Source organism: Pleurodeles waltl, chromosome 4_2 (genome assembly GCF_031143425.1).
Source record: "Pleurodeles waltl isolate 20211129_DDA chromosome 4_2, aPleWal1.hap1.20221129, whole genome shotgun sequence".
In the NCBI taxonomy this organism is placed as follows: domain Eukaryota; kingdom Metazoa; phylum Chordata; class Amphibia; order Caudata; family Salamandridae; genus Pleurodeles; species Pleurodeles waltl.
In genome coordinates this window covers 120379826-120405338 of record NC_090443.1, presented here as the reverse complement: position 1 = coordinate 120405338, position 25513 = coordinate 120379826, and the positions used below count along the sequence as shown (strand labels likewise).

The 25513-nt window shown below is 41.7% G+C and overlaps 1 protein-coding gene across 1 annotated transcript in view; it reads left to right on the top strand.

Moving 5' to 3' along the window:
* Positions 1 to 22387, top strand: part of TSFM (Ts translation elongation factor, mitochondrial) — a 59253-nt gene extending 36866 nt beyond the window's left edge. The window contains exons 3-6 of the mRNA XM_069230919.1: positions 13199 to 13327; positions 15401 to 15523; positions 16302 to 16386; positions 21854 to 22387. Coding sequence (XP_069087020.1) covers positions 13199 to 13327; positions 15401 to 15523; positions 16302 to 16386; positions 21854 to 22263 — 747 coding nt within the window. The 3' untranslated portion in view covers positions 22264 to 22387. The remainder of the gene's footprint in view (positions 1 to 13198; positions 13328 to 15400; positions 15524 to 16301; positions 16387 to 21853) is intronic.
* Positions 22388 to 25513: the final 3126 nt, after the last annotated feature.

Here is a 25513-nt window from a genome sequence, read left to right as displayed (position 1 = left end):
GTTGTTTCCAGCAACTTTAAAGATCCCTGCAAGCTCCCCGCAAGAAGCGTGAGACTTGCAACACTGCACCCGGCGACCCCGACTCGACTGGTGGCGATCCAACACCTCAGGAGGGACCCCAGGACTACTCTGATACTGTGAGTACCAAAACCTGTCCCCCCTGAGCCCCCACAGCGCCGCCTGCAGAGGGAATCCCGAGGCTTCCCCTGACCGCGACTCTTTCGAACCTAAAGTCCCGACACCTGGGAGAGACCCTGCACCCGCAGCCCCCAGGACCTGAAGGACCGGACTTTCACTGGAGAAGTGACCCCCAGGAGTCCCTCTCCCTTGCCCAAGTGGAGGTTTCCCCGAGGAACCCCCCCCTTGCCTGCCTGCAGCGCTGAAGAGATCCCGAGATCTCTCATAGACTAACATTGCAAACCCGACGCTTGTTTCTACACTGCACCCGGCCGCCCCCGCGCCGCTGAGGGTGAAATTTCTGTGTGGACTTGTGTCCCCCCCGGTGCCCTACAAAACCCCCCTGGTCTGCCCTCCGAAGACGCGGGTACTTACCTGCAAGCAGACCGGAACCGGGGCACCCCCTCCTCTCCATTCTAGCCTATGTGTTTTGGGCACCACTTTGGACTCTGCACCTGACCGGCCCTGAGCTGCTGGTGTGGTGACTTTGGGGTTGCTCTGAACCCCCAACGGTGGGCTCCCTTGGACCAAGAACTGAGCCCTGTAAGTGTCTTACTTACCTGGTTAATCTAACAAATACTTACCTCCCCTAGGAACTGTGAAAATTGCACTAAGTGTCCACTTTTAAAACAGCTATTTGTCAATAACTTGAAAAGTATACATGCAATTTTGATGATTTGAAGTTCCTAAAGTACTTACCTGCAATACCTTTCGAATGAGATATTACATGTAGAATTTGAACCTGTGGTTCTTGAAATAAACTAAGAAAAGATATTTTTCTATATAAAAACCTATTGGCTGGATTTGTCTCTGAGTGTGTGTACCTCATTTATTGTCTTGTGTATGTACAACAAATGCTTAACACTACTCCTTGGATAAGCCTACTGCTCGACCACACTACCACAAAATAGAGCATTAGTATTATCTATTTTTACCACTATTTTACCTGTAAGGGGAACCCTTGGACTCTGTGCATGCTATTCCTCACTTTGAAATAGCACATACAGAGCCAACTTCCTACAATGATCTTCCCTCAATCCCCTGAGAGCTTGCCACTGTTCACCTGATAAGTTGCTCTTCTTTGCATTACTTGCACCATATCTCAATTTCTTCAATTGTTTAGTCACTGTTCGTTCAAAAACATCAAGTGCATCACAATGAATAACAGGTAAAAAAGTGGATTTCGGCTTGAAATTACTCGGGCAAGTATTATCAAGGGCAATGCCTGATCCCATCAAGTTCAAGATGGGATCCTCATGGGCAACCACCCCCTCACAAAGGTCGGTTGCTGTATGTAGCAAATCAATATCAGAAATACATAAATTACTGACATTTCTCTCATTATCCTTCACATCTAACCTCACATCACTTTTAACCTTGGTATGATACCACTTCTTCAATTTCAATTTCCTAATGAATTTAAATGTGTCAATCCTAGTTTGAGTATAGTTGAAGCAGCCAGTTGGGCAGAATGACAGGCCAAGAGACAAGAGGTCCTCTTCCACAGCTGACAGCACTCTCCTAGAGAGATTTACAACATTCATAGTTTTTACTTGCGTGCCCGAGTCACCACTCCCAAGGGCCTTGCATCGTCTCCTACATCCCCTCTTTTTGGCCTGTTTGTTCCTCTTCCTCTTCCCCTGGCTCCTCGTCCTCTGCCCCTCTGGGGGTAAGCTTCTTTGTGTTGTCCCATCCTTCCCTGGTTCAACAGTCTGAATTGTTTTAAAAAATTCATTCTATCCACTTCTTTATCTGATATTGCAGCCCCCGATAGGTCCGTGTCTGATATATCCGAAAGGTTTCCATCCGAGATGTCACTTTCTACCTGTTCTTCAACTGGTTGGTTAACCCGTTCAGATTCCCTTATGTGTATTTCAGTGGTTTCCCCACTATACATATGGTCGTATTTTCGGTGGAAAGTAAGAATACGACTGTCTTGATAATCCTTGTAGTCCCGTATGAATTTTCTCTGTTTTTTACCGGTGATCTCTTCCTCCAATTTGTCGAGTTTCATTTCTAAATTCTTCATATATTCATCAAATACTTCTTGTTTGACTAATGACAATAGTTCAAGTCTAACTTTTTCTATCTCATCTAAAATTTTACTGCTATCCTTCATCGCATATTTGCTCAGTATACGCATCATGTTCATTGAGCTCTGTTTCGAATTCTCAGCCCACTCCTCGAGCATCTCCGGATTGGGATCCTCGTAAGTTGGTATAGTGTAAATCCTCAGTCCTCTAGGGACACGCTCCACGTCAATATATCTTTGTAGTGATTCAACCTCCCACCATTTGGACAATTCCTTTCTGTGCAGTTTTTCCATTTTATCATATAGGGTCTGTAATTTCACTTCCTCCTTCATACTGCCACGACCGGGCTGCGTGTTGGGTCCCTTATCCATCTGGGCAAAAAATAACTTATTTGATTTTTCTTTCCGTTGCGCTTCCCACCCGGAAGCCATAGTCACTGGAATAAATTAAATAATTCTATCAGTCACCAATAACTCTGCTAATATTATGGATGTGGAGTAAGCAACATAGATTAGAAGCTTCATCCACTCTGTTCTTGTATCGTGCTGTTCTCAGGGATTAGTTCACAGCTTGACGGTCTCCAACCTTATAGACTTAAGTGGTTTGGAAATTAGTTTAGTTTCGTGCATTATAATAGTTCGGAAAGTAGTTCAAAGTGCAAATGTTCTTATATAGGGAAAAGACGGGAAAAGTTGATAGGTATGGCTAAAAAATTAATACCATCTAATCGAAATTCACTTTACCGATGTCCTATTAATCCAGTTGCTCTCCCCTATATGGGCCAGCAAAGCTCCTCACACTCGCGGGCAGCTCATTGGAATAGTTGACCACCTTTTTCTTCTTTTTTCACTTTTCGCCGACGCCTAAGTGCCGATAATCAGACGCCGCCGAAAAATAACATCCTCTAACCAGATGGCGTTCTGAAATCGCACCGAAGAACGCCTCTCGAACAGAGAAATAGCGTACTTAGTCACACGGCTTCAATTACACTTCCGTAGTGTCTGCCGTATCTATTTTCAAACTGCAAAATGAATTGTCGTTAAATCGTCCGTGCGTTATCACTTTCCGTGTCCTCCACAGACGCCGATTACAGTCTAAACATTCAGGGGTAAACCGCGCATACATGTACATCCAACTCTAGTTCCGGAGCTGAGAAACTCAACGCAGAAGTGCCCCTAGCTGCACGGTTCAATGCATATAAATATCAAACCTCGATCGTAGCGCGTCTCGCGGATCTAGCCTTTCCCTCGGTCTCACGTCTGAACAGCAGCGCTCCCGTAACGGCACCTTGTTTCCAATATGGAGGCCATTCCTTTCCGCATCAGCACAACCTCATGTCTGTGACTTTTAACATCCCATTAGTAATCCGATACAAGGGCTCCCGTATTTACAACAAAATAGTCCAAACACAAGTCCCGGAATACAGGAGCTCATACAGCGGTCCTGGATGGGCTCCGAGAAGCCCCAATATATCTTCAAACACTCCCTTGAAATAACAGGAGAACCAGGACACCTCCAAAATACAGTATTCCTTGAATTAATTTATTCCAGCATGAAACATCCAACGCGTTTCGGCATCCGCCTTACTCATGGATAAATTTTTTCTAAAGTGCTCACCTTAAAAAACAAATTGATCACAAACATAGATGACGGACAATTCTTAAATACATCAACCATAAAACACATAGTGTGGCGGCCATCTTAAAGTGTCCAAAGAATTGATTCACACATTAATTTGTACCCCATTTTTTTACAAAATTGCTCCAGTTTGTTCTAATATCCATTGCCATCCTTTCGTAAAATGTATCATGATGTTATTGCTCAACATATAAAATCTAAAAGGAAGAATACAATATTAAATGATGTTAATAGATTCTAAAATTCGTTAATCCAACATTAAAGTATACAAGATATAAATATTCCATAAAGTTAATCATCCTCTTAAAAAACTATAAATATTCTCAGATATTGTAACTATATCCTCTATTGGCACCCAAATCGGAATTAATACCATTATTACCATTTAATCCTACAGCGCCCAAGTGGGTATAAATACATTTAAGTATTGCTATATTCCTTATAGGTCTTCGGTAATTTAAATATATTAAATATTTGTACCAAATTTAGAATGAATACCATTGATTGACATACCATCTTGATGGACATATATACTTTAAAAAGATTTCTTTGGACGATATCTTGCTGCCCTAGATGTTATATCAGCAGATCTAACTCATATAGTGGACCTTTTCAAATTACATAGTCAGATATACATGTTCTTTTACTGTGGCAAATGATAAGAGAAACCACTGAATATTTTTCAAAAAAATATTGTTTTTATCTTCCCATACATGTCACCATTAATCAAAGTGTTATTCTAAAAAATGCCGCCTCACTTCCTCACCTTGTATCAAAAATTCTATGCCAAATAACTACCCTAAATGGATACTCAACTCCTCACTTGAATTCAGCCCGTCATAGTATTTTACATTCATTAGTTTGACATCTCCCCAGCTTATTTCTTCATAACACTGAGTGTCACTGAGCTGTCTCATTCCCTCTGCCACATACTTTATGGTGTCTTGAATTACTTAGAGTCTAGATATATAATAGACTTTGAGACGTTGGAACCTATCGGGCTGAATTCAAGTGAGGAGTTGAGTATCCATTTAGGGTAGTTATTTGGCATAGAATTTTTGATACAAGGTGAGGAAGTGAGGCGGCATTTTTTAGAATAACACTTTGATTAATGGTGACATGTATGGGAAGATAAAAACAATATTTTTTTGAAAAATATTCAGTGGTTTCTCTTATCATTTGCCACAGTAAAAGAACATGTATATCTGACTATGTAATTTGAAAAGGTCCACTATATGAGTTAGATCTGCTGATATAACATCTAGGGCAGCAAGATATTGTCCAAAGAAATCTTTTTAAAGTATATATGTCCATCAAGATGGTATGTCAATCAATGGTATTCATTCTAAATTTGGTACAAATATTTAATATATTTAAATTACCGAAGGCCTATAAGGAATATAGCAATACTTAAATGTATTTATACCCACTTGGGCGCTGTAGGATTAAATGGTAATAATGGTATTAATTCCGATTTGGGTGCCAATAGAGGATATAGTTACAATATCTGAGAATATTTATAGTTTTTTAAGAGGATGATTAACTTTATGGAATATTTATATCTTGTATACTTTAATGTTGGATTAACGAATTTTAGAATCTATTAACATCATTTAATATTGTATTCTTCCTTTTAGATTTTATATGTTGAGCAATAACATCATGATACATTTTACGAAAGGATGGCAATGGATATTAGAACAAACTGGAGCAATTTTGTAAAAAAATGGGGTACAAATTAATGTGTGAATCAATTCTTTGGACACTTTAAGATGGCCGCCACACTATGTGTTTTATGGTTGATGTATTTAAGAATTGTCCGTCATCTATGTTTGTGATCAATTTGGTTTTTAAGGTGAGCACTTTAGAAAAAATTTATCCATGAGTAAGGCGGATGCCGAAACGCGTTGGATGTTTCATGCTGGAATAAATTAATTCAAGGAATACTGTATTTTGGAGGTGTCCTGGTTCTCCTGTTATTTCAAGGGAGTGTTTGAAGATATATATATATATATATATATATATATATATATATATATATATATATATATATATATATATATACAAAAAAGAAGAATAGAGAACTCTGGGTAGTTCCCAAGTTTAGGTGGAGAGCAGCTCTAGTAAGGAGCACCCTGCAACACCAGCGACACTCTAGATTTGCTCACCTCAAATGTCTGTTTATCTAGCAAAGTTTTTAAGCATTGGATCAGCACAGTGCTATCCACGCCGAGCTAGATAGTGACAAAGTCTTTTGCCATTTGTACAGCAAAGTCTTTAAGCATAGGTTTGACACAGTGTCAACCTTGCCGAGCTGTAAAATGACAAAAGCCATTTACCACTCCAGGCACAGTATTACAGCTTTGGACTGGTAAAATACCATCCAAGCCAACCTGGAATGAGTAAAAGCAACCCCTGACACGTGTTTCGCTCTCATTAGAGCTCATCAGAGAGGTTTAGCTTTGTCCAGACACAAGGGAGCACCCAGTATAAGTCCAAACAAATCCCTTTCAGGGTTAGACATTTGAGGTGAGCAAATCTAGAGTGTCGCTGGTGTTGCAGGGTGCTCCTTACTAGAGCTGCTCTCCACCTAAACTTGGGAACTACCCAGAGTTCTCTATTCTTCTTTTTTGCATAATTTATGCGGCACTCTAACTCTTAAAGGGATTTGTTTTGATATATATATATTTCTCAGTGTACGTTATAATTGTATTTACTATGGTAAAACTGTTCTTCAAGTTAATTAAATACACATTTTGTATTCTTAAGAGACTGTATCATATTTTTATACTTTTTCTGCAAGACGTCTTTTAAAATGAAGGTGTCTAGCCTAAAGTCAAGTGGTGCAGGACACCCTTGTTACTTCCTTTATTTAACCTAAAGTCTTGACCATTTATTTAACATTTTTGGACATTGGTTCTGATTCAAGTAAACAGCAGCCAATTGCTGCTGTTGACAATGAGGCCACATTCTGTCACCTCTGTTAGGCTGTGCCATGTGAGCCATCAGAATTCATGACCTGGACAGGCAGCATCTCTGGCATGACCATGGCTGAGTGCACACACAGCTGGCACGGCACCCTGGTTAAGTTTGACAATAGGGATTTTCTTATCTGGAAACAGCACTTTAACTTTTTTGTAGCACATTATGGACAAGACCTTTGTACAGGGATATGCTGAATTGAAAACATAATGAAACTGTTCTTTATTTTCAGAAGATGGACTGGTAAAAAGTTTTAGCTTAACTAAAGATGGGCTCCCAAAGTATTACATGTTATCATATGAATTGTTCTGAGGATGGCAAAGGTTTGCTGAATGTGCTTATACATCTACAGGAGTGAGATTTGTTTACATGATGCATCAAATAGATTTGTGTTATTGTCGAATTCTTCTTTCCTCCATATACTCCGTTTATTTTTTCAAACTTCTTCCTCTCTTTCTTCTCTTCTTTGTCCTAGTGGTGTGATTATAAAGTAAACTTGCCATTCAGTGTTAACTAGGAAAATTACCCTTTTCTTTTCAACCCAGCTGCGTCCAATTTGGTTCCAGAAGAGCAAGAATCGTACTAGATGTTCAGAATAATCGCATTTGTAGCATGAATCCTTTTCTAGTCAGCCGCCTTGTGATTGGGTCTGGAATCGTGTTTTGTCCTTCTCTCTTTTTTTTTTTTCTTTTTCTGTGGAAGACGATGGCCACCATTTGGTGTTAAGTCCATCCCTTGTTTTATCAGGTGGTTCCCCGGAAGTTCCTTTGCATGGTTGCCATCTTTAGATTGTTTTCGACCATTGGGCTTGATTGGATGCCCGCTTCAAAGAATCTTGGGAAAACTGGAGGAAAGATAGTTCACCACAGTAAAACACCAGATTCCATGAGAAGAACCGAAGAACAGAGGAGAGACCCTTCTCTGCCCTGATAGGAAACCCTGCCAGTGAGCGCCATATGGCCTGAGAAGGGGAGGCATCAATGGGTCACCACAGATTTTCACAGAGGATTCCACAAAGAGTATGCAATCTGTGCCTACACAAGGACCATACTGCAGAAGATTGCGAAGCTTGTCCCTAATTTGTATTTAAAAAGAATCTCAAACAATTACTAGTAGACCACGCCATAACTAACCCACTATCCCCAGGAATCTCTGAAAGACCTTTGTCTGTCCAGCGAGGATGAGGATAATATCAAAGAGGCCAAACCAGTGCATAGAGGACAGTAGCATTCCAAAGGCCGCACCAGTGACGCCAAAGAGATGGAAGACACCAAAGGTGACAATGGCGCCGAAAGGCTCAAGTGCTAAGTCTTCCAACTCCAAGTCCTCAAAAACAGCGTCAGTCGAAACCACCCAATGACTGAAGGCCAGCACAAGCATAAGGAGCTGCGTGTGTCCCAACCAAAAGCCATCGATGGAGCAGAACCTCGATGAAAGCTGGAGCTTTAGAGGGAATAAAGAAAGAGGGCAAGGTGCCAACGGCCTACCCTAACAGGAAGGCACCTTCCATATTTGATGCCAAACAAAGAACTCTCTAGGTCGAACACAAAAAGCAGACTCTAGGCTGAAATGGCTGCCCTCCTTCAGAGAAAAAAAAGAAGTTTATCAACCTATTGAAGGATTTTGGCATCCTGGCAAGGTCTTCAGAAAGAAGAGAGATGGAGAATGGGTAGTCAGACATCATCCCGGAGCCACAGGAGGAGTTTTTTTGTTCGAGGGAGACAAATCAACAGCATTTGGGGAACATGGACAGTTCGAGGATACATGGCACGATCTTAACATCGATAACTATCTGTAGAGGCCTTCACAACTGGATGACATGTCCTTGTGCAACAGACTCATCAAGAGGGCAGCAGACACATATGGTGTCCAGCTGGGGGAGGAAAAGGAATACTCTTGCTTCCTACTGTAAACTCTCATGCCCTCCCAGGAGACTAATCTTTACTTGCCCATTCTCCCTAGCGTTCTGGATCAGGGGAAGGAAGTTTTTTAGGGATCCAGCCACAGTAAGGGTAATAACACCTCCTTGAGGAGAAAAAGTACAAACATTCCAAATAGGACCCCAAATACATAAAGAGGAAGGTCTCTGTGGTCTCTACCATTGTGGCGAACACAAGAAAGAGGAACAACACCCCCACATCAGTAGGCCTCCACCAAAAAAGGAGAGTGAGAGGTTGGATCTGGTGGGCAGGAAGTTGGAAAGGCAGGCAGCCACACAATGTGGCATGTCCTCCTTGACTGAGTGGTTGATTCAACGCCTCCCAGAGGCGTTCCAAAAAAGGGCCAAGGCTGTGGTCCGATGAGGAAGGAATATCTCCAATTCTTGCATTGAGTCAGCTCTGGACGCGGTGGGCACAGCCAGCAGGCTGATGTTCATGGGCACCAAGCTCAGGAGGGACGCCTGGTTGAGGGTCTCTGGCTTCAGACCGGAGGGGCAGGCATCTGTCGTCAATCTGCCTTTCACGGGCCCTCTTTGGGCAGGCACTAGATGAAGCACTTTAAGAAATTAAAGAAGATAATGATACTGCAAAGTCAATGGTGGCACTGCAGTCCTGGGGATCCTTCAGAATAGGGGTGGACATCTGCCAGCAGACCAACAGCCAGGTTGAGTTTCTCACCAGCCAACCGGCACCACCAGCAACAATAGAGCGTCAGCCAGCATGAAATGCAGCAGGCAACCCATCAGCAGTGGCAACACCCGGCAAGACAGCCCTTTTAAGGGAGGGCACGGCAAAGAGTACAGTCCCCAAGAGGAGGGCGACCAGCAAGCAAGTTGTGACTCCATTGCCCCACCACAGCACAGAACATCAGTGAGGCAGAATAGGAGGATTGGTCTAGGAGTGGAGATCGTTTACCTCAGACAATTGCTTAAACATAGTAAGGCAAAGTTACTCCATAGAACTCACCAGACCACCACCACATGTTCCTCCAAAGACAAGAACTTAAAGGGAACAAGAATTTGCATACTTGCAAGAGGAATTAAAGGAACTTATCAAAAAACAAGCCCTAGAGAAAGTCCATCCAAGGGCAGCCGTGGCATCTACTCTGCGTACTTCCTGGTACCAAAACAAGACTTGAGACACTGAGACTGATCCTAGACCGCGCACACCTAAACAAGTTCATACGGACTGAACACTCCAAAATAACAACACTGCAAAACGTAATGCCACTGCTAAGGAAGAAAGATTACTTGTCCACCTCAAACCTAAAGGACACCTTCCTACACATACCAATGAACCAAAGGCACAAGTAGTAGCTCAGATTCATCCTGGACAAGGTACGCTACCAGTTGAGTGCTAGTCTTTGGCATAAAATCCACGCTGTGTGTTTACAAAATGCCTTGCAGCAGTGGCATCACACCTGAGAAGACCGGGTATACACGTCTACCCATGCCTTGATGATTGGCAGGTAAAAGCTAACTCGAAACGAAAATGTCACCAAGACATGCAAATAGTGATCACCATTCTAAAATACTTCGGGTTCACCATAAACCACAAAAAATCAATGCAGCACCCAAAGCAGGTGAAGGTATTCCTGCGGTGAACCCTGGATTCAAGAACAGCTCATGCATACCCAGTCCCCTCAAAGGTGACCGCAGTAGCAGAGCAAGCTCACCTCTACTAGAAAAGGCAGTCTCTGCCAGTGAGGACTTTCATGAAGTTGATGGGCGTGATGGCATCATGCGTCACCCTCATACAAGACTGCATATTGGACCCTTACAGACATGGATCTGCAACGTATGTTACAAGCCATGGGGAGCTGGGAGGATCCCCATGGCTGTGGTCGTCACAGCAAAGGTTCAAAAGGAAATAGAATGTGGAACCCAACAAATTTGAGGATTGGGAGACCTTTCAAACTACCAGTTCCCACAGTGACCGTGACGAGGAACGCATCCCACAAGGGCAGCAAAGCACACATGGACAGTCTGAAGGTCAGAGGACTTTGGAGTCCTGTGGACACTGTGAAGCATATAAACTACCTTGAACTAAAGATTGTCTTCCTAGCGCTGAAAGTGTTCTAGGCATGTGTAAGGGGACAGACAATGCTGAACCAAATGGACAACACAACAACATTCTACTTCAACCAGCAGGGAGGAACCATGTTGTTCTCCCTGTCGAGACTAGCACAGGAGATAAGAAAATTGGTGATCTAAAGGAACATGGAGCACACTCCTAATAATATGCTTCCTAGGTAGACGAACACAGAGACAGACAGATTGAGCAAACAAGAAAACACCTTCCTCAAATGGAAGATAAAACAGGAAGTGCTGGGCAGGGTATTCATGCTCTAGGGCTCACCTAGCATAAACCTATTCACAAGTCTAGAAAATGTAAAATGGTAAGACTTCGCATCCAGGTTCCCACATCACCAGTCTGAGGGAATGCCTTGTTAATAGACTGGTCGGGGAGACTTGTATACTACTGTACACTGATTTCCTCTGATACTTCTGGACAAGGCCAGGCAACTGCTAACATCACTCGTACTCATTGCCCTGCAGCGGGCCAGCCAGGCAGACATGGTATTTGGTCCTACTAGAGATGTCCAGATTACAGGTCATTCCTATCAAAGAAACACAGGACTTGTTAACTATAAAATACAGAAGATCGTGCCCCCCAGAACAAGTAACTCTGCAACATGGCTCCTGAATACCTGGAGTTTGGACACCTACATGTAACCCCCGGACAATAGAAGCCAAGCACCAGGAAGTGTTACATGGACAAGTGGAATAGATGCATCCACCAGTACAGGCACAATAAAACCTGAAGACCAGGGCAAAGCACGGTCTGGTATTAACATATCTCACCTACCTACCTACTTACTGGACAGCATCCTGACCTCTGGCTGCCATAGTTGAATACACAAAGGGTACAACAGGGAACAGTCTCTTCACATTACTGGTATTAAAAAGATTCCTGGAAGAATCAAAGAGTGGCACCCCCAAGAGCAGCACTGACGCTGTTAAGGACCCTGAACACAATACTCACCCAGCTGATGGCAAAGCCATTGAAGCCAATACACAACACGGGGCTGAAGTTTTGAATTCTAAAGACCGCGTTCCTAATATCGATCGTGTCACTCCGCAGAGTCTGTGAGCTACGAGCACTGACAATTGAGTAACCATTCCTTCAAAACCACAAGGACAAGCTTGTCATGCAAACAAACCCACATGTACCTACCAAAGGTGGAATCGCAATTCCATGTTAATCAAAGCATCTAACTACAGACTTTTTGTCTAGGATCAAAAGCACAGGCCGAAAGGGCCCTACACACCTTAGATGTTAAGCGTATTTATTTGCTGCATACAATAGACAAGCAATTTTGAAAAGGAACCAACTTTTTATCTCCTTTGCGGGGAAAGGAAGCGCAGACCGGAAACAAAGGGAATGATTGCACAATGGACAGTGAAAACTATCCAAACCTATACAAGGTCAAGAAAAACTTTACCCGCACGCCCCAGTGCACACTCAGTCAGGAAGGGTGCAACCCAAGCATTCCTAGCAAACATACCTATTGGCAACATCTGCATGGCTACAACTTGTACATCTCCACACACCTTCATAAACTACTACTGTGTGGACATCTAGATAAACAAGGGAGCACATGTGGCACAGAATGCCCCACAACACCTTGTGCCAACACATCCACATTTCAAGCCATCCTGCCCAAAGAACCAAACACTTCTACGTAACTAGATGCACAGCATGTGATCCTAGAAAAGGATTCATGCTGCAAAACTAAATGGTGGCATACCAGTATTGTAGCTGAAAAGTTTTTTTGGATTCACATGTGACCCAACTGCCTCCATGGAAATGGGGTCAAAAGCAAATAGGTGAGCTGAGTTACACTTCAAAAACCAGGAAAGTTCCAAATAATTTATACGCCAAGTGGATAAAAAAAAGAAACTGAAGATGGTGACCATGCACAGGAACTTCTGGGGCTCCAACTGATGTCCTTACTACCAAATGGTTGCTCAAGACACTCAGACTCAAAAAAATAAAATAAAAAAATAATATGATTCTGGACCCAACCACTAGTTTCTGCGGAATAAATGCACATCATGTGAATCCAGAAAACTCAGGCTGCCAAACTACTCCTTCTGCTAAGTAACCATTTTGTTACAGTGTTGCGGTTCTTCGAGTGTCATTGTATGTATAATTGTATCCTGGGTATCTTGAAAAGATGTCATGGTTCTTGACTCCCCTCACCCAGATGACACGCTGGACACTTCTGCTTTAAACACTTATTCTCATCAAGGCTTTTCATTCGAGAGATTAGAAGTTAATTAGGCCTGTGCCAGGGTAATTTTGTTGAAGGTCTAGTAGTTCTACTCAAGGTACAAATCAGCTCTTTTGTGTTTTATTTGCAAGGCAGAAGCATGGCTCCATGAGCAAGCCCAAAAAGAAGGCTGGAGCAAAGCCTCCAAGCTCCAGGGACGGAAGACCAAAGAAGGACTGGTTGGAGTTCTGCAGGACGGGCACTGCGCAGTGATGGTGGAGGTGAGGGCTGCTTTCTGTATGCACACACATCATTGCATTACACAGTAATGGTGAAACAACTTTTCACAAAGCTTTGACTTGTAGCTAGTGTGACATGTGAAAAAAGCAGTATGTAGTGCATGTAAAATGGAATATTCATGGGTACTGCTTAGAACCTACACTTACATATTTTACACAGATGTGTATATATATATATACATATATATATATATATATATCTTCGATTTCCTAGGAGAGTGTAAGAGAGAAATGTGAATTTGGTGCCCAACCATAAAGTAGTAACTTTTTGCAAAGGTCTGGGCAGGCATTTCCTAAACTTATCTGGTCACGGTACCTAAACTCAGCGGGAGCAGGCATAAGTGATGCTGTAACCATGTGGAAAATCCTCAGTACATTGAGTAGCTTATGCAGGTAGAATGTGAAAATGTTTGTATGCGGTGACATGCAAAGCATCATTCGGTTGTGAAAAAATTACCAGTTTGGCGCATGAATGTTTTATTTTTTAATTTCACAAATTAGTAATGATTGTTTTGAACATAACCTGTGGTTTTACCCAAGACTTTTATTTTATGCTTGGAGTTTCCTGCCCATACGTCCCCTTGGGATCCAGGGCTGGCCTCAACACTGCCGACTCCCTGTGCAACATTGTTTGTTGCAGCCCCCCAATGACCACCTCCGCCACTGATTCTCTCACTGCCACCCTTTAACAGGGCCCCTCAAGTCTCCATAACCACTCTCGGATGCATTTATCTAGCTTTGTAGCACCACTCATTTCAGTGTAGGTTGTCAGAAGACTTTACATCGCACACACATCACACAGAGACAATCAATCCTAAGTGTGTAAGTCAGTATATAAGAAATGTTATATAAGACAAAGCATTAAAAGGTGTAGGAGTCACAAGTTATCCATATTGGTGGGCTGTATAGTTTGAGTGCTTAGCGTAAAGAAGCACAAACTCAGAATTTAAAATGTAACACTATGGTTGAGGGTTCTTTAATAATAAGAATTTATTTGTATCCAAATGAACCCTTTTTGCAACATTAGAATAATGAGGAGGGGGGGGGGGAATAATAACGTTTGAATATTTACCTTGAGAAATGCATGCAGTTCTTTGATGAGAGTTGCGAGCTTACTGTTCTATATTAGGATTTGAACTTCTACACTGTAACAAAATGTTGTCTCTCTGACAAAAGCAGTAACCCACTGACCTATTTGTGTTATATGCACTTTGTGATCTGCATGGTACATGTTCTTTGCAGGAGGCATATTAACCCCTTGCGCTACCTTAAAACTTACACTAGAGAAAACACCGAACTCTCACCAGGCAGAACATTAATCACCAGAGTTATCTTGACAGTTTTATTGTTGCTTGAAAATTGCTGGAGGCAAGGAATGATGCAGCAAGGGCCTTAAAACCAATTATATACTTGCAAAACAAGCTCCCCTCCCCCCACTCAAAGTCAGCACTGGGTGCAGTGGCACCAGTGGTACCGCCATAGAGCCGGCCATGCTGGGTCCAGTGTTCCCATTACCTGCTGGCCTCCTGTGTCTGTGTGCTCCCAGGTAACTGGGCGACCAGGACCCCGAGTGTTGATATATATATATATATATACTCGTACATATCTTATATAGAGACATGCCCATGAACTGTAATCGTTATACCATATGTCTGTGTGCGGTCTTGCCAGCTGACTTCATGAGAATACAAGAGCAGACACCGGGTTGACCGGATATTAATTTACTCAGCGCTAAGGCCTAGAGGAGTAGGAACATGCCCTTCTGACGTCTGATCATGTGGAGGAGCAGTTAGAACCCGCTATGTGCTCAGACCTTTCTGCGTTGCAATGACGGGTGGTAAAGAGAGCAAGTGAATGGAAGGATTGAATAAAGAATGGATTTATCGAGTTAGAACGGAAGTCTGAAGGGAACTTCTTGTCAAGTAGGGTAGCACAACTTTTGCAAATTGACGGGTTGGTAAGGGACTTGAATGTAATTGAATATTGATAGTTAAGTTTGCAAATGTACAGAAAACCTTTACAATAGCAGATTTCGGATTTGTTTTCTCTGTTCAGGTGAACTGTGAAACCGATTTTGTGGCCAGAAATGTAAAGTTTCAACAGCTGGTGCAGCAGGCAGCCTTGGGCACCATGATGCACTATCAGGGTGAGCGAGAGCAACATTCCACCTATGTCAAGGTGAGGACTGTCTTCATATTGCCTAATCTTCACAAGGGTCACATAATGCCATTCCGCGGTTTGTCACTTAAAGTGCTTGGAACATTAGGCATCTCAATTAGTTCATTTGTGCTAAACTGCCACATTGATTAGCAGACTTATACTTTTTTATTTATTTTTATAGAAAATTGAAGTTTGCTACAGAGTCCTGAGACAAAAAGATGCCTGTGAATAGGTATCGAATGTTATATACAATGTAAAAAATTGTCTGTTCTTTCCAAATTACGAGACTGTACAGAGTGTAACTCCTTTAATAAGTTCTACCTGATGTATGTAGGTGGACCTGATGGTGCTGGCATTTATTTTCCAGAACTTCAATGTTGCCAAAAATCCAAAGCATATTTAAAAAAAAAAAAAAATATATATATATATATATATATATATATATATATATATATATATCCAAGTTTCACTTTGTGGGTACTTAAAGCTGGTTATGTTCTATTGCAGCGTTTGTCTTTGTCAAGGTCCATGATACGGGTTTAAAACGCAAAGAGGAGGAAATAAATGTTTGACCGTCATTCAACATAATTGAACTGTGTGAAATATTAAGCAAAATTATACTTATTTTTCTAATCTCTCTTGTGAATGTATGTCTGATATAAATTCACAAATACTATTCAGTAGTGAACCTAGGCCTTTAAAGTGACAATAGCTTAAAAAAGACCCTTTCTTGCAACCGTTTTTCTGAAGATCCCTTTGTTGTAGAATTGTAACCTACCTTCCAAATTACATTTAGAGATTTCTTAAAGCTGATGAAATGACCAAGCTCAAAATGGGAACTGGAGAATCGGCGCTTAGCGATCAGGTTGCATTGGCAATAGGTGAGTGTTTGCAATATAGTTCTACCTATGTTTTATGCTTGTTGTGTTGAGGTCTTGTTCGTCCTGCATTATTTATATATGGGATGAAGTACCCTTTCTGTACACTTTAAGTATATTGCAAGTCACGAAGAAGTTCCATGGCCTATAGAGAAACGCAGACGAAGGCAGAAATCTTGAAAAAGTTTATGGAACTCCAAGGTGACTTGCAATATCCTTATGTATGGCAGGGTTGCTGTACTTCTTATAATACTTGATCACATCATCACGTTTCCCGCAAACCACTTAAAACCGTAGTGCGTAGCTCTTTCAGTAGAAGAGAGAGCATATTTGCAAACAAGAAGAATAAAACATGCTCTCTAGTGCAAAATGAAACACATAAAAAAGATGTTAGATATTTGTTGCAAAACGATAATACAATTAGTTTAATTCAAGTCAGTTTTTTCAAAAACTACACAGTAGCTCGGAAGGTGTAGAAACATGCAAAATATTCTAACTTTTCTATAATTACCTAAGGAGTGTAAAAACACAAATATGTTGCCATAGATATTTCCTTTCTGCTTGTCACTATAATGCTAGATAAACGAAGAAGAAGAAGAAAGAAAAAAGCTGTTTTAATTATGCTCCATGACCCTGACCAGCCTTCCCCCCTAGCTTTGGTCAGGCATTATAGCATCAGATCGTAGCTGTAATAGGTCATTGCAGATCGTTTCTGTCGTCCTTTCTTTACAATACATGGGATTCTGCAATCCCTGTATAAATGCCTGTCTCTAATTTCTTTCTAATGCAACTTCTGACACTCTCAACCACAGATTAAATTTATAAAAAATATATCAGAACTCAGCTGCAATAAGTTATTGCAGACTGGTTTTGATATCGCAGTGCCTGCTGTACATCTAATGGGAGACAGCACACTCCTCTTTCTTTCTTTGGCTGTTGCAGATAATGTGAGAACATTCTCAGTATGTTTCTGGTGCATGAAGGTATCACCCTTCTGACCTCGGGTGGCGTTATGATCCACAGAAATGTGCCAACTCCAGGATTGGAGCGGCATCCCTTCAGTGCACTCACCAAACCCCCACAAGAGGTTTTAGACCAGATTGTTCAATTTCCTTATAGGTAACATGAATTTCTTCACACTGTCATTAAATTTCTGCTTAGTTTTATTTCCATCTCCTATTTTTTTCCACCCATTTACATTTGATTAGGATAATTTGTTACATCATTCTGAACGTTTCCTGTGATCCCAATGCATTTTGGGCACCTACCTTTCTTCAGGGGATCTTAGAAACATGTGAATTACTTATCATTCCAGTTCGGCGCAGGGGTTTGGTGAGTTCACTGAAGGGATGCTGCTCCAATCCTGAAGTTGGCGCATTTCTGTATTGCAATACCTTCTGCCAGAGGCAGCACCTGAAGGGAACAGCATGTCAGATCACAGAGCATAATTAACCCCTTTACTGCGGGTGGCAGCCAGTAGCTGACACCTGCACTACCTTCCCCCATTGGCCATGAGGGCATGTAAGGTCTTTTTTTGTGCAGAGCACCAGAGGGATTCCTTTATTATTTTTCAAACTTAGGTTTGTCCCAATTGGAGAAATTACCCCAGATATGCCCCTTTGTAGGTAGAGAGAGGAGGGCAGGGAGGTAGAAAGTCCACCTGACACCAGGGATTTTGACTTTGTGGCAAATGAAAGTGGTGTGGGTGTTGCAGTCTGGCATTGGCCACATCCCACCCCCAAACAAGAAGCAAACCAGTCTTCTTGAAATCCCCCCCCATACCAGCTCACTCCTCTTCCCCCTCCTGTCCTAACCCACCCTCCTACCCCACCTCTCCACCCCTCCACCCCCCCTTCCCCACACACACACACACACACACACATCCATTCGGGATAGACAGGAAGTCTGCCCCTGGGGGGCCAGAAAGCCCACTATATGGCAGGAATATATTTTTTATAAAATAATGCAGTGGGTCTGGTCCATCCTAACATTCACCCCTGAAGCCTCACCAGTCTTTCTGCTCCACTGCAAACCAAGAAATACCATTCCAATGACAAACTAGAGGAAATTTGATTCCTTTGAGGGGTGTTTTTCACACATGGGCCAGGAGAGTGTGGCTAACTTCCAATATCATCCCACTTCTAATGGTGAATGGCTGCACTTGTTGGGCTTGGGTAGGCTGCCACCTGGGACAACCTATCATGACCCAGATAGTTCCGAAAACTAGACAGCCGGGGTGGGCCAGGGTGGTTTGTTTTATATGGATCCCACAACATTTGCTTATCCACAATGCCCTGTAAACAGCAAACTTTCACTACAAACACACACTCTCTTCACATGTCGGTGACGGAAACTTTTGGAATCTGCGGAGAGGCACACATTTCCTACAACCCAACATTTCCCCAAGTCTTCCAACAACAATGGTACCTCACTTGTGGGGGGTGGGCCAAGAGACCTTTTATACATAAGGGTTTAAAATGCTATGTGTAAAGATAAGCAGGATTTGCGGCCTTGCTCAGTCACCACTCATGGAAACCTATGAAACAGCCATTTTTAAAAACTAGACAACCAGGGATTCCAGGGTGTGGGTGTCTTGCATGGATCCCATGAGGTTTTCTTACCCACAATGCCCTGCAGACAGCAAACTTTCACTAAAAACACACACTCTCCTCACATGTTGGTGAGGGAAACCTTTGGAATCTGTGGGGAGCCACACGTTTCCTTCCCTTCCAACAACAATGGTACCTCTCTTGTGGGTGTGGGCCAAGAGACCTTGGTACAAGAGGCTCTAAAATGCTATGTGGAGAGATCAGCACGATTTGCAGTCTTGCTCCGTTGCCACTCATGGAAACCTACGAAACAGACATTTAAAAAAACTAGACAACCAAGGGATTCCAGGGTGGTGTCCCTTGCATGGATCCCATGAGGTTTTCTTAACCACAATTCCCTGCAAACCTCAAACTATGAATTAAATCACACATTTTTCTTACATTTCTGTGATGGAAACTTACAGAATCTGCAAGAATCAAAAAAAATCCTACCACCCAGTGTCACCCCACTGGTGCCGATAAAAATGCTGTGACACTTATATAGCTGAGAATAGTTATAGCAACAGGAACGGAGCCCTTGACTCCACTGACCTCGGTTTGATCCTTTCTTGTCTCCATGCACCAAGCATTTAAGTAGTTTGTGGGAACAGTAATGGTGTGACCATGAATTATAAGGGATAAAGTACCCTCTGCCACACGTGATAAGGATATTGCAAGCCACCTCAGAGTTCCATAACATTATACAGGGAGTGCAGAATTATTAGGCAAGTTGTATTTTTGAGGATTAATTTTATTATTGAACAACAACCATGTTCTCAATGAACCCAAAAAACTCATTAATATCAAAGCTGAATATTTTTGGAAGTAGTTTTTAGTTTGTTTTTAGTTTTAGCTATGTTAGGGGGATATCTGTGTGTGCAGGTGACTATTACTGTGCATAATTATTAGGCAACTCAACAAAAAAAAATATATACCCATTTCAATTATTTATTATTACCAGTGAAACCAATATAACATCTCAACATTCACAAATATAAATTTCTGACATTCAAAAACAAAACAAAAAAAAATCAGTGACCAATATAGCCACCTTTCTTTGCAAGGACACTCAAAAGCCTGCCATCCATGGATTCTGTCAGTGTTTTGATCTGTTCACCATCAACATTGCGTGCAGCAGCAACCACAGCCTCCCAGACACTGTTCAGAGAGGTGTACTGTTTTCCCTCCTTGTAAATCTCACATTTGATGATGGACCACAGGTTCTCAATGGGGTTCAGATCAGGTGAACAAGGAGGCCATGTCATTAGATTTCCTTCTTTTATACCCTTTCTTGCCAGCCACGCTGTGGAGTACTTGGACGCGTGTGATGGAGCATTGTCCTGCATGAAAATCATGTTTTTCTTGAAGGATGCAGACTTCTTCCTGTACCACTGCTTGAAGAAGGTGTCTTCCAGGAACTGGCAGTAGGACTGGGAGTTGAGCTTGACTCCATCCTCAACCCGAAAAGGCCCCACAAGCTCATCTTTGATGATACCAGCCCAAACCAGTACTCCACCTCCACCTTGCTGGCGTCTGAGTCGGACTGGAGCTCTCTGCCCTTTACCAATCCAGCCACGGGCCCATCCATCTGGCCCATCAAGACTCACTCTCATTTCATCAGTCCATAAAACCTTAGAAAAATCAGTCTTGAGATATTTCTTGGCCCAGTCTTGACGTTTCAGCTTGTGTGTCTTGTTCAGTGGTGGTCGTCTTTCAGCCTTTCTTACCTTGGCCATGTCTCTGAGTATTGCACACCTTGTGCTTTTGGGCACTCCAGTGATGTTGCAGCTCTGAAATATGGCCAAACTGGTGGCAAGTGGCATCGTGGCAGCTGCACGCTTGACTTTTCTCAGTTCATGGGCAGTTATTTTGCGCCTTGGTTTTTCCACACGCTTCTTGCGACCCTGTTGACTATTTTGAATGAAACGCTTGATTGTTCGATGATCACGCTTCAGAAGCTTTGCAATTTTAAGAGTGCTGCATCCCTCTGCAAGATATCTCACTATTTTTGACTTTTCTGAGCCTGTCAAGTCCTTCTTTTGACCCATTTTGCCAAAGGAAAGGAAGTTGCCTAATAATTATGCACACCTGATATAGGGTGTTGATGTCATTAGACCACACCCCTTCTCATTACAGAGATGCACATCACCTAATATGCTTAATTGGTAGAAGGCTTTCGAGCCTATACAGCTTGGAGTAAGACAACATGCATAAAGAGGATGATGTGGTCAAAATACTCATTTGCCTAATAATTCTGCACTCCCTGTAAAGGCAGTCTGCCTTTGGTCTCGTTCCTCTATATAGCCATGCAACTCCTCTGTGACTTGCAATATCCTTATAATGTATGGCGGGGTACTTTATCCCATATAAATTAGGCGACTGGATGCATCATAAGTGACTACTCTAAAGAAATGAGAAAGCTTTTTATACAGGCTCTGCAGAATACCATGTAATATAGTACGTTATATACCGCTTTCAGACGCTTAAGGAATATTCAAATGTAATGTAAATCAAAATTTTACTCTTGAAGTCTCATCTACCCCTAATAACTGTTTCCTGTTTAGGTTTCTTGATTAGTTCTGAGTTCTCACCTTCAGAATTGAAATACATTTATAATTTGATGTAATATCACTTTATTAGAAAAGGTACCGATTTGTACTGCTGTAACACTTAACGGTGCTTGTAGTCCTGAAGCACATTTCTGTGGGCTTTATTATATTCCGAATGCAGTTTTAGTTTTTATAAATGCTGCAGTTGATTTCCACTTTTTAAGAATTCATATTTCTACCCTCATGAACGAGACCAGCTGTTGTGTGGCACCGCATTACCTCATTCGGGTTTTGTTAAAAGAGCAGCTTTTAAAGAATGTCTTTGTTTTAAAGGAAAGCTTGGAGAGAACATGGCCCTGAGGAGAGCTGCTTGGATAGCCGTGCCTTCCAACCTCTACATCGGCTCCTATGTGCACGGTGCAATGCCTGTTGAAAATACCTCGCTGTCCAGCATGGAGTTTGGAAAATACGGGGCCCTTGTAGTCTGTGAAACTGCAGATCCGAATCTGAAACCGGAGTTGGGGCGCAGGCTCTGCCAGCATGTGGTGGGGATGACCCCTCTCTCGGTTGGGACTTTAGAAGATGAGCCTGGGGGAGACTCTGAGACCAGAATGTTGGCACAGCCCTTTCTGCTGGAACCCAGCATCACAGTAGGACAGTATGTGCAGCCGAGGGGGGTGTCGGTGCTCGACTTTGTGCGGTTTGAATGTGGGGAGCTGGCAGAGTCTGTGGAAACAGGGTAGACCAAATAAACATGCACACTCTATTGCAGAATATTCGCATTTGAATTATGAGCAAAACTATTTTGAGATGTATCATCTTTGTGTACACGGCCAACGGAGGAAATAAATGCTTCCTGAAATGCTACTGTTTTTGGTCAGTATTTTATACATTATTTTGTTATTTCTTATACTTTTTGAGACTCTTCAAACTACATTGTTTTAAATTTATTAATTTTTTTGCTTCATCTGACTGACCGTTTGCCGCACATTTCCTTTTAGTTTTTTCTTTTTTTTAAAATTTAATGATAAGCTGTTTCAAATTGAAAAAAGGGGTACTTTTATCGTCTAGCTACATTTGGGGTACGGAATGGTTACCCACTGTGCCACTGACTTTACGTTATGGCTTTCTTATGTTATAAAATTGCATATTAAGATGTCTTGTGGTTTGCTATCAGTGCTTCAATACAACCACTCAAATAATGTAAAGAAATGAATGAAGCCTCTCAAAAAAATTACATAGCATCAAATGACCGCAAAGCAGAAAATTTATGAAACTAGTAACTTGCATAATTGGAATCAAATACTCTCCAATTTGCTTTTATCTGATTGTCAATAATTGAAAACTATAGTAATTATTATTATTTAAGTGCTTTATTTTTGAAAATTTGATTTAAATCTTCAGTGTGCATTAAAATGAGCATGTCCCTTTAAAAAAGAATAGCAGAATAAAGTGGACATGGCAGATGTATACAGACTTTTCTTCTTTATTGAAATTCAGTTAGTGAAAATAAGGTGGATGTTAAATGCCACACCAGAATCAGACCCTTCAACCCTCGGAAACTTTGTACAAATCATCAAAATCCAGGGCGCACACACTCTTTTGCTGTCTTCAACACCATCATTCATCACATATGTACAAACTCCAAGCACATAACACTGATTCGGCACATGTCATTTTTTGTTCAAAGGTCCAAATCGCAACAGACATCCCGCAACATGGAGAAGTTTGGGGATCTTACCTCTCAACAAAACAAACATCCATCCACACTGGGTGTCACACACTACTCGTTAAAGAACTTGAAGATGTAACAGTCCATCGCCTGGTGATGCAACTTCTATTGCAATAATACATAAAACCTATACCCTGGGAAGAATATATACAATGTTCATTACCTGGACATTATTTCATTTTAAAATGCTGAGAACTCGGCATTCATATCCATAGTACACACTCAGTGCAGGAACCTTAACCTAGAAAATGGCTGACGACCTCTGCCTTACATGCACCTCACCGCTGGGTAAAACTCTTGGACTGGCTGAAAGGTCGGGCAGGAAAGTACAAGTGCATAGTAGTGATTCCATTGTGAGCCATTGCAGTACCAGAGTATTTCATGGGTGATTGCTTTCATCTCACTGAAATCAGATTTGCCAAGTCCTACAGCAGGGTGATAACGTCAAGGGAAAGGGCCGAGACTGTTGGCTCTCTTCTATTTTCATCTGGACCAGGGGGTGCCAGCGTAGTTCCTGGAGAGCCAGTTCCATTCCAGACTTAAAGGATAACCACCCTTCGTGTAAATGGCTTCCACTTCGATGTATGTAAATGTATCTTACTGTGATATGCTGAAAATCCAACATGGATTGACCTACATTGACGATCCTGCCTTGTGTAACACATTTTGGGAAACCACCTCTTCGCCAGTCACTTGCACACAAGCTTGTACCAAAGTTTGGTAACTGGATTGGTTGGTTTCACCCGTTATATTTGGCTTCCCATCCCCAAGCTTGTAGCCACACACACCTTATACATTTACATAGGTACCATTGTTGTGTTACTTTATTTGATGAGCTAAATGAAGTTGCATAATAATCATGAACTTTTTCGAGCAGGCAGTTTAAAGTTAGTGCACTGTCAAGGATGCCATATTCATATTTGTTTTAGAAAAATAAAGAGGTGGTGTGCCCATGCAGTGTGCAAGGTGCGCCTATGGTGTTTTCACCCATCCACGAGGATTGATTTGAGTTTTGATTAAGGCATTCCTGCCTTCACTTTAGATTGGGAGTCTACACCAACCAAGCACTGGATGCACTGTGGATAGGCAAAGGTGAAGGGATAGTAAAGGTTTAGTGTGCTGTATTCACACCTCAAGGACATCTAAAGATTTACAGAGAAATGTGTTGGCGGAAGGCTCTCTGTCATGCTGCACCCGATGAACAAGCCATAGAATGACTGTCTCCCATGGGGCCAAACAGCTCTCTGCATAAATGCTATGAAAACCCAGAAATACAGATTATTTTATTGTGAAGGCATCTGGGCCAGGTCCGGAGCTGCAGTCACATGACTTGGGTTTCAGCAGTAATAAGGAAAAAGTAGATATTTAAGAGGCTGAATTAGTATAACCGCAGCAACTTTAGACTTTGATAAGAAACAGAACCCAGTCACTTTGTAGACTTCTGCCAAGGTCAGTTTCTAAAGCTATTTTGTCTTTTAAGAAAGCACACAGACTACAAATGTGAAAAATAATAATTGTGGCACCCGTTGTTCTAAAGTAAAATTAATTAGAATAAAAAATCAAATTATATCACATATACATGATTCTTCGAATATATCAAAACAACCACTAGCTATAATCTATCATTATTTAATATTTACATCTTAGTAAATTCTTAGTTTGAATTTCCTATTGTTTACATCATCCAATTAAACAATCAATCCTTAATATATTTCACAAGTCCCAATTATATCAGTCCATATAATTCCTAGTGCGCTTCATACACTGAGGTTGTTATATTAGTTTCCAAAGTCCATTTAATTCAAAACTGATGTTCCTATGAAATTTATTTTCACCTCCGATTTGAATAAGAATCCACATTGGAATCAAAAATTGTCCAAGTTTCTTGAAACAACCTCTCAGCCAACATGTGTTTCGTCATTTGACTTCCTCAGGGCTGGGATATAGTTGCTCCTTATAGTATAATAATCTGGAACCCAAGAGTCATCCCAAACACATTATTTAAACTCTATTTGACTTGAATAAAGTTATATATGGATGAATCAATAGCTAGTACCAGCATAAAAACCTATAACCAAGAGTGATTCAAAATGGTGAATAAGTGTCAATATCCAAATCAGACCCAACTCATTTAGGTTTTAATTTAATTTAAACAGACCACCACAGAGTGACTGCCTCAACATGCATACCCAACCATAGTGTCACCAGAGTACAAGAGAAACAGTGTGCAACCCTGTATAAAAAAGTTAATTTAAGAACTA